This window comes from Hirundo rustica, chromosome 17 (assembly GCF_015227805.2).
Source record: "Hirundo rustica isolate bHirRus1 chromosome 17, bHirRus1.pri.v3, whole genome shotgun sequence".
Lineage (NCBI taxonomy): Eukaryota > Metazoa > Chordata > Aves > Passeriformes > Hirundinidae > Hirundo > Hirundo rustica.
Window position 1 is genome coordinate 13,886,411 of NC_053466.1, and position 14,629 is coordinate 13,901,039.

The 14,629-nt window shown below is 57.3% G+C and overlaps 2 protein-coding genes across 3 annotated transcripts; one reads left to right on the forward strand and one right to left on the reverse strand.

Annotated features, from left to right (window-relative positions):
* Window positions 1–14: 14 nt before the first annotated feature.
* Window positions 15–7,996, reverse strand: INPP5J (inositol polyphosphate-5-phosphatase J). 2 transcript variants are annotated; one of them, XM_040080996.2, is made up of 12 exons: window positions 7,382–7,996; window positions 6,460–6,570; window positions 4,952–5,060; window positions 4,257–4,373; window positions 4,010–4,185; window positions 3,346–3,457; window positions 2,841–2,950; window positions 2,354–2,543; window positions 2,011–2,148; window positions 1,565–1,657; window positions 1,231–1,335; window positions 15–1,095 (listed from the first exon to the last, which is right to left on the reverse strand). In XM_040080996.2, exons 1-12 carry the CDS (start codon window positions 7,975–7,977, stop codon window positions 475–477), a joined length of 2,478 nt encoding a protein of 825 aa, XP_039936930.1. In that variant the 5' UTR covers window positions 7,978–7,996; the 3' UTR covers window positions 15–474. The 2 variants fall into 2 exon arrangements, with proteins under 2 accessions (XP_039936930.1, XP_039936931.2); XM_040080997.2 differs by having other exon boundaries at window positions 885–1,081.
* A 4,746-nt stretch (window positions 7,997–12,742) lies between these two features.
* On the forward strand, window positions 12,743–14,400 carry SELENOM (selenoprotein M). Its single transcript, XM_040080681.2, is given in 6 exon segments — window positions 12,743–12,902; window positions 12,984–13,019; window positions 13,099–13,133; window positions 13,511–13,589; window positions 13,678–13,818; window positions 13,820–14,400. Coding segments are annotated over 6 exon segments (504 nt in total). The 5' UTR covers window positions 12,743–12,761; the 3' UTR covers window positions 13,892–14,400.
* Window positions 14,401–14,629: the final 229 nt, after the last annotated feature.

A 14,629-nucleotide genomic window follows, 5' to 3' on the forward strand; every position in this document is an offset into this window, starting at 1 on the left:
CAATGCAGCTGGGGTGGGCAGGATCATTTATTTTGTGACTTTCACTATGTTCAGGCTGAGGCACAGTGGTAGAGCAGGGAAGGAGCAAGCTTTGATCTCCAGGGTACCCTGTGGTGGTCCTTGCTCTGTGCCCATCACCATTCCTGCCAGAGCCCTGCCCTGGCCTCTAGTGCTACCTCAGGTGTGAGGCCAGCACTCCTCCCATGGGACAAGAGTCCTGCATTGAAGTTCATGAGGGGTTCCCCAAACCGCATTAGACCAGCTTTGCCCACCCTCCCTAGTGTTGTCACCTCACAGCCCTGCCCAGGGCAGAAGCTTGGGATGGGGGCAGGGAGGGGGGGCCTCTACCTGCCAGGCACACAACAGGGGTGAGGAGTCACTGCAATAAATAAGGGAGGGAGTGTCTCAGCAGGGAAGTGGCAGAGGAAAGTACAGAGCAAGCGCGCTTTGCGGAGAAGGAAGGAAGCCACTGCATCAACGGCCCATGGCACAGCTATGTCTGTCCAGTTCCTGGGGGCTGTGCCCCTCATTTGGGGAGGTGCCACAGCCTGCGGGGCTGGTGGGGCTCATTCTCCGGCAGGGATAATAGCCCTGGTCTGTGCTCTCCCGCCGCCGGCCCAGGGCTTGGTCTATCATCTCCAGGCGCAGTGCAGGCAGCAGGCCCAGATTCCGGGGATCAGCCCTGGCCAGGGAGCTGTCAGCAGAGACACGCTGGAGGCCACGTTGCTCCTGCACAGTCTGGTAGAACCAGCTGCCCTCTGGGCTCTCTGCTGCCTGTCCCAACTCCTTGCTTTTGACTCCATGGTGCCCCTGCTCCTCCTGGGGCAGATGGATGGTTGGGATATTCCTGGGGAGGCTGCAACGGCTTTGGGGTGAGGGACTGCGGCTTGTACCCCTGTCCCGGCTTGATGGCCGCAGGATGAGGCCCTGGAACTTGGCCAGGCTGGGGCTTCGGCTCCGGTGACGTTTCATCTTGCCCGGGCTGGGGCTACGGGATTTGGGGGCCAGGAGGACAAGTGTACTGTCATCCTCTTCTGAGCTGCTGCCTGAGCTGTCCGTAGAGCTGCTGCCCTCCTCTGACCTGGGGAGGGAAATCTGCACCCCTGCATCAGCACTGCTAGCTGACCCTCACAGGAGACTGTTGGGCACCACACCAGCTGGCCTCCTCCATCCAGAGACACACACCCCCCTGCCCCCTGCCATCCCTCCTCACCTCGTGACTGTGCTCACCTGGAAGGGCTCAGTCACACCAGCGATGCTACTGGAGGTGTTGCTGTAATACCCAAGGATGTACTCGCCATTCCCCTTGGGCAGTGCTTCCTCAGAGAACATCACCTGCAGCCCAGAGACACCTCGTTGGCAAAGGGCTGCCCCTGCCCCCCCCTCCCACCTCCAACCCCAGCCAAAAGCAGAAATCTGCTGCCAACACCATAAGCCTGCCCCAGGCTCAGCAAAAAGCAGTAATGAGGTGCCTGCTTCCCCTATCTGGGGGCACAGATAGGACATTGTCCCCCCACTGTGGGCCAAAAACGCCAGCAAGACAGCAGGGCTAGCCCCACCTCACCTGTGCACAGAGCTGCTTCTCCAGGCAGCGCTCCCCATCATCGCTCCTGGCCCAGACATAGGACACGTAGTCTTTAGGGTGCCGAAAGCCCACCTGTGCACAATACATGGGGGAACACAAGCGGGACAATGTGAGCTCCACTCGGCATCATCACTTCAGTCTCCTGTTGCTCAGCCACCTCTGCTCACACAGCGTGACCCAAAGCTGCCCTGAACCCCCCACCAGGTGTGCCCTGGGGCCCTGTGGGGCCCACAGAGCAGGAGGAAGAGGGAACTGCTGGACCTGAGCCTCCTGAAGCAGGACCACATCGTGACGCCAGGGTAATAGAGGGCACAGTTCCATGCCCTCACCACGTTTGCTGGTGGGGGTGGTAACTCAGAAGGGACCCCGCAGTGCTGTGCAGTGCTCCCCACTCCCTCCAGCCCCAGCAGCCCCCAAGCCCCTACCCGGTAGAGTCCTATCCAGTCCCAGGAGCTCCGGTGGAAGCCAACAGCCATCTTGTACCTGACAACTGCCTGCTCAGGCCTGTTCCACTCGTCAGCCACATAAATCTCAACCAGGGGCTTGTCCACCTTGGAAGCAAACTGTCAGAGACAGGTACATGGTGAGCAAGGGCATAGCAAAGAACTGCCTCTGCTGCCCAGGATCCCCATGCATATACCCACAGCAGCCCTCAGTAAGGGTCAAGGCAGCTGAGCTTGCCAAACAGAAGGCCCCTATACATAAGGGCAGGCATTCCCTCCCTGCAGTTCCTGCCTGTGTTCCCAGCAGCCCTGGACAGTGGCTCACCTGCACGGCAAAGATGGCAGCTACTGGCTTGTGGTCGCTGACAGTATATTCCATGTGACTGCAGTAGCACAGCTGGCTCACTGACAGCACACCCTGGCTGGGCCGGTGCCCACCTGTGCCCAACCCCTTGCTGGGAGGTTTTATTTTCCACAAGATGCGGTCAGTCCAGGCAGGTTTTCGCTTCTTGGCACTGCAGGGCACAGAAGGGCATCTCTTGCCGGGCAGGGGCAGTGGGCTCTAACCCAAACTGCCTCCCCCTGGCACTACAGCATGTGTGGGCAGGGGACGCGGCTCATCTCGGCACTCAGCACAGCTGCAGGGACAGACCTGCACTGGCACCAGCACTACCATCACATCCCAGTCCGGCCTGTACCCACCCCAGCATGGCTGCTCTCCCCACCCATCCACACCAGTACCCACATTGGCTCTGAGTCCCATGGCTCCTGCATCTCTCAGCCCCACCTCATGCCCAGCTCTGCTCTCCTACCTGCTGTCATACTTGTTGGTGCCCACGTCAAATTTGAAAGTGGGTGGGAAGTTCAGGGGTCCCTCCTGGAAGCCTCTGAGAACAGGCCACGTGCTTTTAGCAATGTTCAGCTGTGGGGAAGAGAGCACATTAAGGAGCACAGCAGCCCCCACAGCCAGACCCCTCTGCAAATCCCACCAAGATCTCTCCACTCTCACACACTGTGACATCCCAGCCCATTCCTGCCAGCTCCCACAGCTCTCAGGGTCTGTCCATCTGTGCCAGCATCTAGTCTGTAGACTCAATGCCTCAGCTCTTCTATACACACTGATGAGGGAAGTGTGCCATCCAGACTGACCTGGGACTCTGCTGTCCCTTCCTCCCCCAGAGACATGAGAGCCAGGGCCCTTCATGTCCTACAGGTTGCAAGAGGACGTGCCCTGTCCCACAGCTGCATGGGCAGTTTTAGGGAGGGTCAATAGCTGCTTGGGGTCCATTGTAGGCTGGCAACATGCCCATCCCTCACCTGATCCTTCTCCCAGAGCTGGCTCAGGACATTGCTGTCGATGGCATACTTCACAAAGCAGATGTCCAGGCTCTCGATGCGGAAATTGAGGTCCCCAAACCAGAACACGAGGCTGTGGACGGCAGCAAGGGCAACAGGCTGAAAGGGCTGAGGCTGCCAGAGCCAGGGACATCAGGGTAAGATGCCCCCAGCCTGGGGGCAACCTTAGCCGACAGCACAGATACTCTTGGGAGCACTGGAACAGGCCAGTGCTTGGCTGGCAGCCTGGCCAGCTGCCAGGATTCTGTAGGTACAACCAAGCACTATTAGCCAAATGAGCCAGATTTCCCCAAGCTGAAATCAAGGGTAGTGAGGCACCCATGGGATTCAGATCGCACAGCCAGGACACCAGGGCAGAGGTGGCCCCTCTGCGCAGCTAGTCCCAAACTAGTTAAGTGCTAGTTAAGGCAGGAGCTGTACCAGCCCTGAATGTGGTGAGACCAGGCTGCCCCCTAAACACCTACCCCACCATGCTGAGTCAATGCTGGGCCAGCTCTGCAGGCAAGACCTGATCTCCAAGCTGTGCTGGGATGAGGGGACAGACCCCAGGCCCTACATGGAGGTGGTCAAGGACTGGGACTGGCGCTAGAGCCCAGACTGTGGAGCAAAGTGATGGGGTACGCACTCATGGTCCAGGATGCCGTTGGCCACAGGCCCCTCAAACTGCTGCATGTGCAGTATGGTGGCAAAGTCCTCCTTGCGCTGCTCTGCCTTCTCCAGGTGTGCTGGCAGGTGGCAGTTCAGGAAGCAGACCATGTGGCCGAAGATGGACAAACGAACACTCACCCCGCCCTTGTTGCCCTGCACCAAGAGGATCCCATGACTCCTTGGGAAGCCAGCCCCTTGCAATCTCCCCCCAGAACCACACTCACCCAGTATCCCCCCAGCCCTGTCCTGGTGCAGTCTGTCTGGATGTCCTGCAGGAAGGGCAGGTGGTAGTACTTGGCAAACACCAGTAGGATCACACCTTGCATCCGCACTGTGCTGACCTGGAATGGGAGTAAGAGCTGGAGCAGGATGGTAGAGAGCCTGGGGAGAACTTCCCCTGCTCCAGGCCACAGGGCAGCATCTCCACCCTTCATGTGCCCCCGCCATCCCACAGGTGTCTAACCATTTGGTTCAGAGATCTGTGCATGCCCTCCTGAACACTGACAGCCAAACCTGAGCCTCAGTGATGCTGGGCTTACGTATGCTCTGAGGTAAATGCCTTGGGGAGCTGAACCTGTCTGGGGGAGCTGAGCCTGCCCCGAGTCTCGCAGGCTGCTGCCAGCAGCACTGGCAAGTTCCCACATTCACCACCTCCCCCTGGTTCAATACAGGAGACAACATAAAGTCACCCCAAAGCGCCAGAGGGGAAGCATAAGTGCAGGAAAGGCAGCTGGGTGGCACAAGCCAAACAACTTGCTGAGCGAAATGCAGCAGTGGTCCCTGCTGCTTAGATGGCTGCAGACAGCCAGCTCTCCCATCGCACCTCCCTCCATCCTGCAGTCCAGCTCTCAGTCCTTGTGTCCCACCTGTCTGGCAGGGAGAGAGAACACCAGCTGCTAACTCCTTCAGGATTCCTTACCAGGATGAAGTGGAAGGGGCTCAGCACATCCATGAAGAGTTCACTCCACTGATCTGTGAAGAGGGCATCCTTCAAGCGCTTGTTTATCTTGGAGTTTACCTCCTGCAGCCTGGGAGGAAATGTACAGGTCCTTCAGCCACACCAGGAAAGCATCCCAGTTAGTGAGAACTTGGGATAGCTGCCAAAGCACAATGCTAGGCAGCAGGACAGGGTGGGAAGGGCAGTTCAAGGGAAGACACTGATTTCAGAACACAAGCCATGTCCTTGCTCCAGTGATTCTGGGCCACGTGCTGGGAGGAGGCACAAGTGGCCCTGAATCCAGCAGGCCTTGGCCCTTTCTAATGCAGAAGGAGTTAAGCTGCACAGGGTTGAGCAGAAGCCTAAAGCCCACCTCGGTATGCAAGAGGGACTTACAGGACCTTTCAGTCTCTACAGAGAAGTCACATCCCAACAGCATGAAGTGTCCAGATGTATTTGAGCTGCATAATTCAGAGCAGCAGCAACCAGAAAATTAGTAGCGCTCCTCCCCACTTAGCAATTTATGAAGAGAGATAAAAATGTCCACAGAGAACAGTGCAATAAGGAAATGTCTTGCCCAAAAATATCAAGTGCTTAGAGCACAAAGACACAGGTCAGAGGAAGGACACCAGTCAGAGATGCCAGGAAGGGAGGATACTCTGCCCTGGCTAGAACATGGTCCCAGCAGGTCCCTTAATATCAGCTACACACTTGACCTCATCCATCAGGCTGACCTCTGCCAGCCACACAGACCCATCCACTGGCCCGCAAGGCTGAGGGGACTGAGAGACTGGCTCCAACACAGCATCATAGCTCCAGCAGCATCAGCCCTTACACCATTATGCCCCTGCAGCTGGGAGCTTGGGGGCAGTCCTAGAGGCAGATCCAGCTCTTCTACCTCATACCTATAGGCAGAGGCTGGTTCCTGCTCCCTGTGCAAAAACAGCACAGCTCTGGCCTTAGCAGGAATTCACACACCACTGCAGTCCTCAAGGGACAGCTGCCCTCAGCTCACCAGCCTCACCACAATGCTGTGGCACTGCCCTGCCAGCAGGTCTGCATAGCAGGGGCATGAAGCCAATCCAGCCTCAGAAGAACAGCAGATCTATGCCCTTGAGGCCTGCAGTGCTTCCAGAGGACTCAGCCAGGTGAGTCAAATGCCTCAATAGACTCACCCAAGGGGTACCATGGCTCACAGCAAAAGCCAGGCTAACTTGGTCCAGCATAGCCAGCCTCAGGCTCAATGAGGATTCAAGTCTAATCAGTACTCAAGGACTTCAATTCCTCTCACTCCCATTTTACTAGGAGCTGAGTCTCCATCATCTTTTCTGACATGCTGTCATTGGTGATGCACAGCCCTTCTTTTCTCCCCATGCCCCAGGAGAGGCTGAGGCTGCAGCTCTTCCATTCTTTGTCCCCCTGGGCTTAGGGGATTCCCCTGGGGGCGGGCGAGGGGAAGGAAAAGGGGGAGCCGCACCTCATCCTCTTACCCAATGGCGATCAAGTCCACATCGTTTGTCTCGCCCGTGTTGAGGTGCAGCAAGGACGTCACATCATTTGGGGGCATGGCTGTACCTACGTTCCAGGTGACCACTGTGATGCTTGGGAGGACAAAGGAAGAACAGGCTAACACGAGGGCTCAGAGGGGTTCCCTGTAACCCTGTTCAGTCCCCAGATCTACCAAGGAGGCTTTTTGCTGGCAACATGAATAGCCAGGGTTGAAGCTTAGTCATGGCATATACACCAGGTCCTTAACTCCTGTATGCGGGAGATAGGTCCTTGCCTCCAAGATCCCCCAGGATCTGCACCTGAAATTTTAGAAACCAGCACAAAGAGCCCTTGTCTTCATCACAATCAGCTGACAAAGGTAGGCTGCTGCAAGACAGGGTGTCTCTGGAAAACCGCTTCCCCAGCTTTCCCCAGGAAGGCTTAAGCTGCTGAGGAAAAGGACCCGGATCTCAGTTCCCATTCCCAGTCCCTGCCAGCCACTAAGGCCAGGGCAGTGCATGTGACAGCGCTGCTACAGCCCCGCAGCGGTATCATTCACCAACGCAAAGCTACAGCCGTCACAACACATTAATGGCATTGCGCAACGGGCACCAGTTAAGGGCCCGCAGGCTCTTTGGTAGCGACAGGAGGAGCCTCAGTCACAGGGGACACGTTCCAATAGCCAAGGAGAGCAGAGCCACGCTAGCCGCAGCGCTTGGGGACAGTCGAGGCAGGTGGCACTCGCTCCACAGTCGGTGTCTCAATCACGATATCCCGCACGAACAGTGGGCACCAGGCATCCTCCTCGCCGGGAGCTTGCCTGCAGCCCCGCACCCCGATTCTGCTGAACCCGCCACAGCGAAAAGAAGAGGAAGGACGAGTGCTGCTCCCACAGCACCGCTAGCCCCCCGCGGCTCCACTCACCGGAAAGCGCCGTCCGCCGGGCAGTCCGGCAGCGGATCACAGACGTCGCCGGGGCCGAGCCGGTCGAGGGGCCGGGCGACGACGGGCAGCTCGCCCGGCTCCACTCGGGGGGCCAGGCCCGCCCACCCGCTGGCGAGGAACTCGCTGGACACGGCCTTAGGCAGCGTGGGGGCGCGGGGCACGGCGGGGCCTGCCCAGGCCGCGATGTGATCGCTGGACTCCGCTTTGGGCAGCATCTCCCGCCGTTCCGACGGGGCCGGCGCGGGGAAGGCAGCCCGGCCGGGATTTGCCGGGGACGGGGGACCGCCCGGGACGGAGGGCAGCAGGGCCGGCAGCGAGAGACCCTCGGGGGGCGTCCGGGCCGGAGGCCGCTCCTCGGTTCCTGCGCGCAGCAAGCAGCCGTGCCCGAAGCCGTGCCCGTCCGGTCGGGAGCTCCTACGGCCTCCCGGGACGCAGCCGCCGAGGAAAGGCGCCGCCGAAGCCCCAGCGTCAGGCGGGAGCAGAGCCGTGCTCCCGGGGCCGCGCGGGGGGCCGGCTCGGGAGCCCGGGTCGGCCGCCGAACCCCGGTCTGCGCTGCCGGGCCGGGCCGGCTCCATGGGCAGAAGGAGACCGGAGCGGCCCCGCGCACCTTGCGGCCCCGCCCCGTGACGTAGCCGCACGGTGACGTCACGCCCGCCACCTGCGCGGCGCCTTCAAAGCGCAGGAGCGGCCCCGCCTCTCGCTCACCTGCCGCCCCGCCCCGCTCACGTGACGGCCTGTGCCTCGCCCTCCCTTTGCCCTCCGAAAGCCTTTTTTAGCGAGAGCACTTGCTCCTTCACACCTGTCCTTGCACGTCCACCCGTGTCCCTGCACACCTGTCATTGCACGTGAGCACCTGTCCTTGCAAATGAATGCCTGCCCTGGTGCATTACTGTGTATATCACCGTGTTCACCGCTGCAGCTATTGTGTCAGCTTATGCCAGATATGTCTGTGACCTGCTGCGGACTGTTTGCATTATTGGTGAGCACACACACCCTTGCAGCAGCTGTGTGTGTGTGCTGCCTGTGCACTTCTGTGTGTGTACTGCTCTATGTGTGCAGCACTGTGTGTGCATGTGTATGTGCAGCTCTGTGCAGCTGTGTGTATGCAGCTTTGTGTGTAGGTGCTGCTGCACCTGTGTGTGGCAGTGTCCATGTACTCCAGTGAAGCACTTTGTACAGGCAGGTGTGAACACCTGCACTTGGGGTGCACACAAACACAGGGGTCCTGGTGACGGGTCCACCCTCAGCCTGTACCTGCTACAGTGTCTGGGGAAGGCTGGAACTTGAGGGGGAGGAGGAAGACCCTGGTGAATTAAGGAGCGAAGTGGAGGAGGATACTGGTCAGAGAGTATAAGATCCCTGGGTCCCTGTTGAAGTGAGTCAGTAGCCAAGGGAACTGTGGGAAGTGGCTCCTGCTATCGTGGGGCGGGGTGGGGGGGGCATTTGCAATAATTTGTGATCAATGGTGGCAACTGGGAAAGGACTGAGGAGAGTCAATGTCACTGCTAGTTTCTGGAAGGGTGCGAAGGGGGACTCAAAGCCAGTTTGCTTCACCTTCATCCTGGGAGGATGGCAGAGCAGTAAGTTCTGGTAACCATCACTGGGCACACAAACAACAACTTCTTGAGGGGTCAGTTTGGCTTCTCCAAGGGGAGGTCTTGCTTGGCCACCCAACCACTTTCCGCGATGGAGTGAGCGGCTGGCAGATGTGAACAGGAGGGGACAGTGTTCACCTGCACTGCTTGGAGGTGCCAGGCTCACCTTCTTCTCCTAGGGAAGCTGTTGGCATATGGGCTACATAAACAGAAGTTGAGGCAGGATGACTGGATCCAGGGATGGAGGTCAGTGGCACACAGTCTTGTGGGAAGCCAGTCACTCATGGTGTCCCCAGGCGTCGGTGCTGGGCCCTGTCCTGTTTAACATCTTCATCCCACCTGGACAGCATGACAGGGCACTCTCAGCAACTGTGCAGGTGACAGCAAACTATGAGGAGTGGCTGGAAAACCAGAGGGCCTTGTGTCCATCCAGAGGGACCTGGATAGGCTGGGGAAATGGGACATCAGGAATCTCCTGAGGCTCAGCCAGGGAGCATGCAGGGTCCTGCCTGCCCCTGGGGAGGAACAACCCCAGCACTGGGACATGCTGGGGGCCACGCTGCTGCAAAGCAGCTTTGCAGAGGGATATGAGGGGCGGCATCACATTGACTATGAGCTTACCATCTCCTCAGGGCAAAGCAGGTGAATGACATCCTAGGCTGCACTGGGGGTGGTGTCAGCAGATCACAGGAGGTCATGGAGGCACACATGTGAAGCCACCCCTGGAATGCTGTGTCCAGTGCAGAGCTCCCAAGAGCAAGTCCTGGAGACACGGGCATGCTAGAGGGAGTCCAGGGAAAGGCCCCACGGAGGAATGGTTGGATCATCTTTCATATAAGGATAAGCTGTGAGACTGTTGCTAGAGGACACAAAAAGAGTAATACTTACACAGCTAAGTTTAGAGCAAAAGAAGCGAAGTTAATTTACTTGACCTCGCTTATATAGATTCTGGACAATGACGAGGGATTGGAGAATAAGGTTGCCACCTCTCCACCCCACTGGCCAGACTAGAAGTCCATCAACTGTCCCTCATCGGAGAGGAATGTGAAAACAATTGTTTTGTTTATGTTACAATCCGTGAGAAGACTCCACTACAAAAATGTAAACAATTCAGAAAGCTAAAACTCATGGCAACAGTGAGACCTGGGACTATGTCTCCCAGAGCAGAGGAAGCTCAGGGGGATTTTCATCCATGTATATAAATATCTGAGGGGAAGTGTAGAGGACAAAGACTAGGTTTTCCCTGTAGTGCAGGACCAGAGGCCATGGGCACAAACTAGAATGCAGGAGAGTCCCTCTGCACGTCAGGAAACACTTTTCCCTGGTCCAAGCTGCCCAGGAAGGTGTGCAGTTTCCATCCTTGGATATTCACAAAAGTCACATGGAGAGTGTCCTGGGCCCCTGGCTCTGGGTGACCTTGCCTGAACAGGTGATGGGAAAAAAGAGCCCCCAGAGCTGCCTCCATCCTCAGTTAATCCAAAACCCCATGACCTGTGTCCAGGATGTGCCTGTGCATGGTGTTTATGTGCAGGTGCAGTGGGAAGGGGTGTGTGTGTGTGTGTGTGTGTAGGGATTTGAGGTGGGTGTGTGCAGTTGTACATGATGTATGTGCCTCAGATGTGTGTGTGTGCAGTGTATGCATACAGCTGGGTGTACATGTAGATCAGCATGTGTGCACACACTATTGCATGTGTGGGGTGCTGGCTGTGTCTCTGTGTGTTGCCCTGACTTTTAGCCTTCTGATTTGTTTGCATTTTTGTAGTGGAGTCTCTCACAGATTGTAACATAAACAAAGTGATTGTTTTCGCATTCCTCTCTGAGGAGGGACAATGATAGATTTCTAGTCTGGCCAGTGGGGTGGAGAGGTGGCAACCTTATTCTCCAGTCCCTGGTCATTGTCCAGAATCTATATAAACGAGGTCAAGTAAATAAACTTCCCTTCTTTTTGCTCTGAACTTAGCTGTGTAAGTATTATTCTTTTCATGTCCTCTAGCGACACTTGTGCACTGTGGTGTAGGCTGATATGTGCAGCTGCAGGCATGGCTGGGAGCAACTGGAAGGTGGGTAGCAGTATGTGTACCCCATGTGCCTCTATGCAGACTACATTTAAATGTATGGAGGGCTGTGTGCACACACAGGTGCATGTGTGTGTGTGTACAGTTGTGTGTGCAGGAGGGCATGTGAGTGTGCACAGCTGTGTGTGAATGCACACACCCTGACCTGGGTGTCTGTGTGTCTTTGTATATGTGGTGTCAGTGTGCATACTGTGGATGTGTGCAATGTGGGTGTCATGTGTGAGATAGTTTGTGTGGTGTTGGAGTGTGCGGAGTTGTTGAGTGTGGGTCTGTGCACATGTTGTGTGGTGTTGGGGTGAGTGTGTTGGTGTGTGCAGGGCTGGTGTGTGGGAGGTGTGTCTGTATTGGAGTGTGCTGTTGGTATGTATGTGTTGGCATGTGGTGTTGGGGTGTGTTGCTCTTGGTGTGTGTTCTTTCTGTGTCGGTCTGTGCATGGTGTGTGAGTGTTCTGTGTGTGTATGTGTAGTTGTTTCTGTGTGTTGTTCTCTGTGTTGGTATTGTTGGTGAGTATTGCTCTGTATGTGTTCGTGTTCTTGGTCTCTGTGTGTCAAACTGTGCATGGTTGGTGTGTGTTGCTGTGTGTGCTGCTGCTGGTGTTGGTGCTGTTGGTCTGTGTGGTACCAGTTTGTGAATGGCGTGTGTATTGTTCTCTGTGTGTTGATGTTATTGGTCTCTGTGTGTCAGTTGGTGCATGGTTGATGTGTGCTGCTAGAGGTGCTGCTGTTGGTCTCTGTGGTGCCAGTCTGTGCATGGTGTGTGTCGGTGCTGCTGCTCTGTGTGGTGTTGATCTGTGCACAGATGCTGTGTGTATGCAGCTGCTGGTGGTGCTGTTGGTCTGTGTGGTGCTGGTCTGTCCATGGTTGTTGTGTGTTGTTGTGTGTGTGCTGCTGGTGGCGGTGCTGTTGGTCTGTGTGGTGCTTGTTTGCACAAGCTGTGTGTGTATTTCTCTGTGTCTTGGTGCTGATGGTCTCTGTGTGTCGATCTGTGCACAACTGTGTGTGCCGCTGCTGGTGGTGCTGTTGCTTTCTGTGGTGCCAGTCTGTGCACGGTGTAAGTTGCTGTATGAGTGTTGGTATTGTTGGTCTGTGCACAGAGTCTTCTGTGTGTTGCTCTGTGTGTGGTGACGCTGTTGATCTGTGTGGTGCCAGTTTGTGAGCAGTTGTTGTGTGTTGCTACGTGTGGGAATACAGCTTGGAAGCAGGACTCAAAGTACTGCTGAACTCATTACAGAAGTAGATGAGCCAGAAGGCTACAAGCCCTGGCAAGTCGAGGCAAGACCCCGATGAAGGAAGAGATCAAGGTGTATGCGTATGTTTGTACTAGCCCATAGCTAAGCAATGTTACTAAGAAATATAGATATAGTTGTTGTACTTGTAAGGTATATAAACCAGGAGCGCGTTCAATAAAATCGGCTTCATGATGCAGACCAAGGGCATCTCGTCTCTCCGATCCCCCGACAGCTGTCTGTGTGGGGCCTGTCTGTGCACGGTGCGCGCTCCCGGGACTCAGCACCACTCACCCAGCGAGCACCGCTCACCTTTGCGCATGTCCGTGCACGCGAGTGAGCGCGCGTCCGTCTGTGCGCGCACGCGTGTGCGCATGTCCGTTTCGGCGTTTTCGCGAGTCCGTGCGCATGCGTGGTGTTGTGCGCGCGCCCGAGCCGTGCCGGACGTGGCAGCGTGGGGACCGATGCGGGCGTCGCCGTCGTGGCCGCGTCCGGGGCCTTGGCTGTGGCTGCTGCTGACGGCGGCGCTCGCGGGGGTTGGCGGCTCGGAGCACCCCCGGCTTCGCGAGGCCGTGCTACGGGACCTGGCCCGCGGCAAGGTGGAGGTGAGCGCGGGCGGGCGCCGCGGGGCGTGCCGAGGTCAACCGGCGCCCGCCGAGGGCTTGACAAGGTGTTCTCTCCTGCAGACCTGCGGCGGGTGACGGCTGAATCGCCTCAGGGAGGTACGTACCGGGGCTGGGCCGGGGCGGGGAGTCGGGGCTTCCCAGCGCTGAGCCGAGCCCGACCGGCCACTCTCCACAGGTGAAGGCGTTCGTCACCCAGGACATCCCGCTCTAGTACCCGCCGGCGGCGGCTGCGGGGGTGGGATGGGATGGGATGGGATGGGATGGAAGGGAATGAAGTATGGGAGGGGATGGGCTGAGGGAGGAAGGGAATGAAGGACAGGGTTTGGTGAGGAGTGGAGGATGGGTGGTTGGGGGATGTGATGGAAAATCGGATGGTATTACATGGAAAACAAGGTGGGATGGTATGCAATGAAGGATGGGGTGGGGGATGGAACAGATGGGATGGAAGTCTGGGGTATGAGAGAAGGTGGGCTGGGATGGAGAATGGTACAGGATAGGCAAGGATGGGATGGGATGGGATAGGATGGGATGGGATAAGGGTTGCATGAGCCCGACCAGAGCTGCCCACTCCTTGACACATTGCCCAGCCATAACCTGGAGATGAAACACCTGCCTGGTGCCGACCCTGAGCTTGTGCTCCTCAGTCTCCGGTATGAGGAGCTAGAGGTGAGTGGGCAGTGTGGCACTTGCAGCCACAGTCCTGGGGTGGTCAGTGCTCCACATGTGCCAGGCTACAGCCCCTGTCTGGGTGCAGAGAATTCCCCTGAGCGACATGACCCGGGAGGAGATCAACCAGCTGGTGCAGGAGTTGGGCTTCTACCGCAAGGAGACGCCTGATGCCCCTGTGCCAGAGGAGTTCCAGTTTGCTCCTGCCAAGTCTCTGCCAATACTGCTGCCCCCCCCAAGCACCCACCACTGATGGCAAGACCCCACTCAAATGGGACAAGGAAGAACGCCCAGACCTCTAGCAAGGAGTGCCACGCTTGGGACAGGATCCTGCAGCCAGTCCCCAGCTTAGGGAGTGAGGGTGTTATGGCAGCTGGGGATGGTGTCACAGGGTGGCAAAGGTTTTTCCCCTGCACTGTTGCTTGGTGCTTTGTAGCCTCTGCCCTGAAGATGCCTTAGGCAGATCCAGCCTCAAGTAGGGGCTTCCTGGGCACCTGTGGGCATTCCGAGGATCCTGTGTGCTGGTTGACGCCCTCCTGTCCTCGGAGCCCATTATCCTTGGCCACTCGGGAGGAACAACATTCCTTGCAGTCCCTTGCTATGTGCAGAGGTTTAGGTACTCTCAGCACTGGGTAGCAGTATCCTGCCTGTGTGGGACAGGATGATACCCTCAGCAGAAAGTGCCAGGTGCTAAGGGTAGATGTGCTGAGTCCCAGAGGTGGGAGAGCTGCCCCAAGAAGGGGGCTTTACCCCCCAGCAAGGTTATGTCATATCTGTCATATCCAGCTCCTAGTAAAGGCTTTTATTTGCAGTTGTCGGCACTGTGTCATCTTTTCAGAGGGAGCTCGATGGCATGCATCCAGCACTGCTCTGTTCCAAGGACAGCTGGGTGCCCCACAGCTTCTCACAGAGGCAGGGAAGGATGGCACAGTCATAGTCACTGCTGGTGAGCCACAAACCAACCTACAGACCAACTGTGCTGTTCCTGGGCCATCCCTCCCCAGCATGATAGACAGGTGAGGGTGGTGGGCACCATGGCA

Coding starts and splice junctions, on each gene's coding strand:
- INPP5J (XM_040080996.2), bottom strand. CDS start 7,977: ATGGAGCCGGCCCGGCCCGGCAGCGCAGACCGGGGTTCGGCGGCCGAC. Junction 4,186..4,256: donor CAGGGCTGGGGGGATACTGG/GTGAGTGTGGTT, acceptor CTCTTGGTGCAG/GGCAACAAGGGCGGGGTGAG. Junction 2,544..2,840: donor ACCAACAAGTATGACAGCAG/GTAGGAGAGCAG, acceptor TGTGCCCTGCAG/TGCCAAGAAGCGAAAACCTG.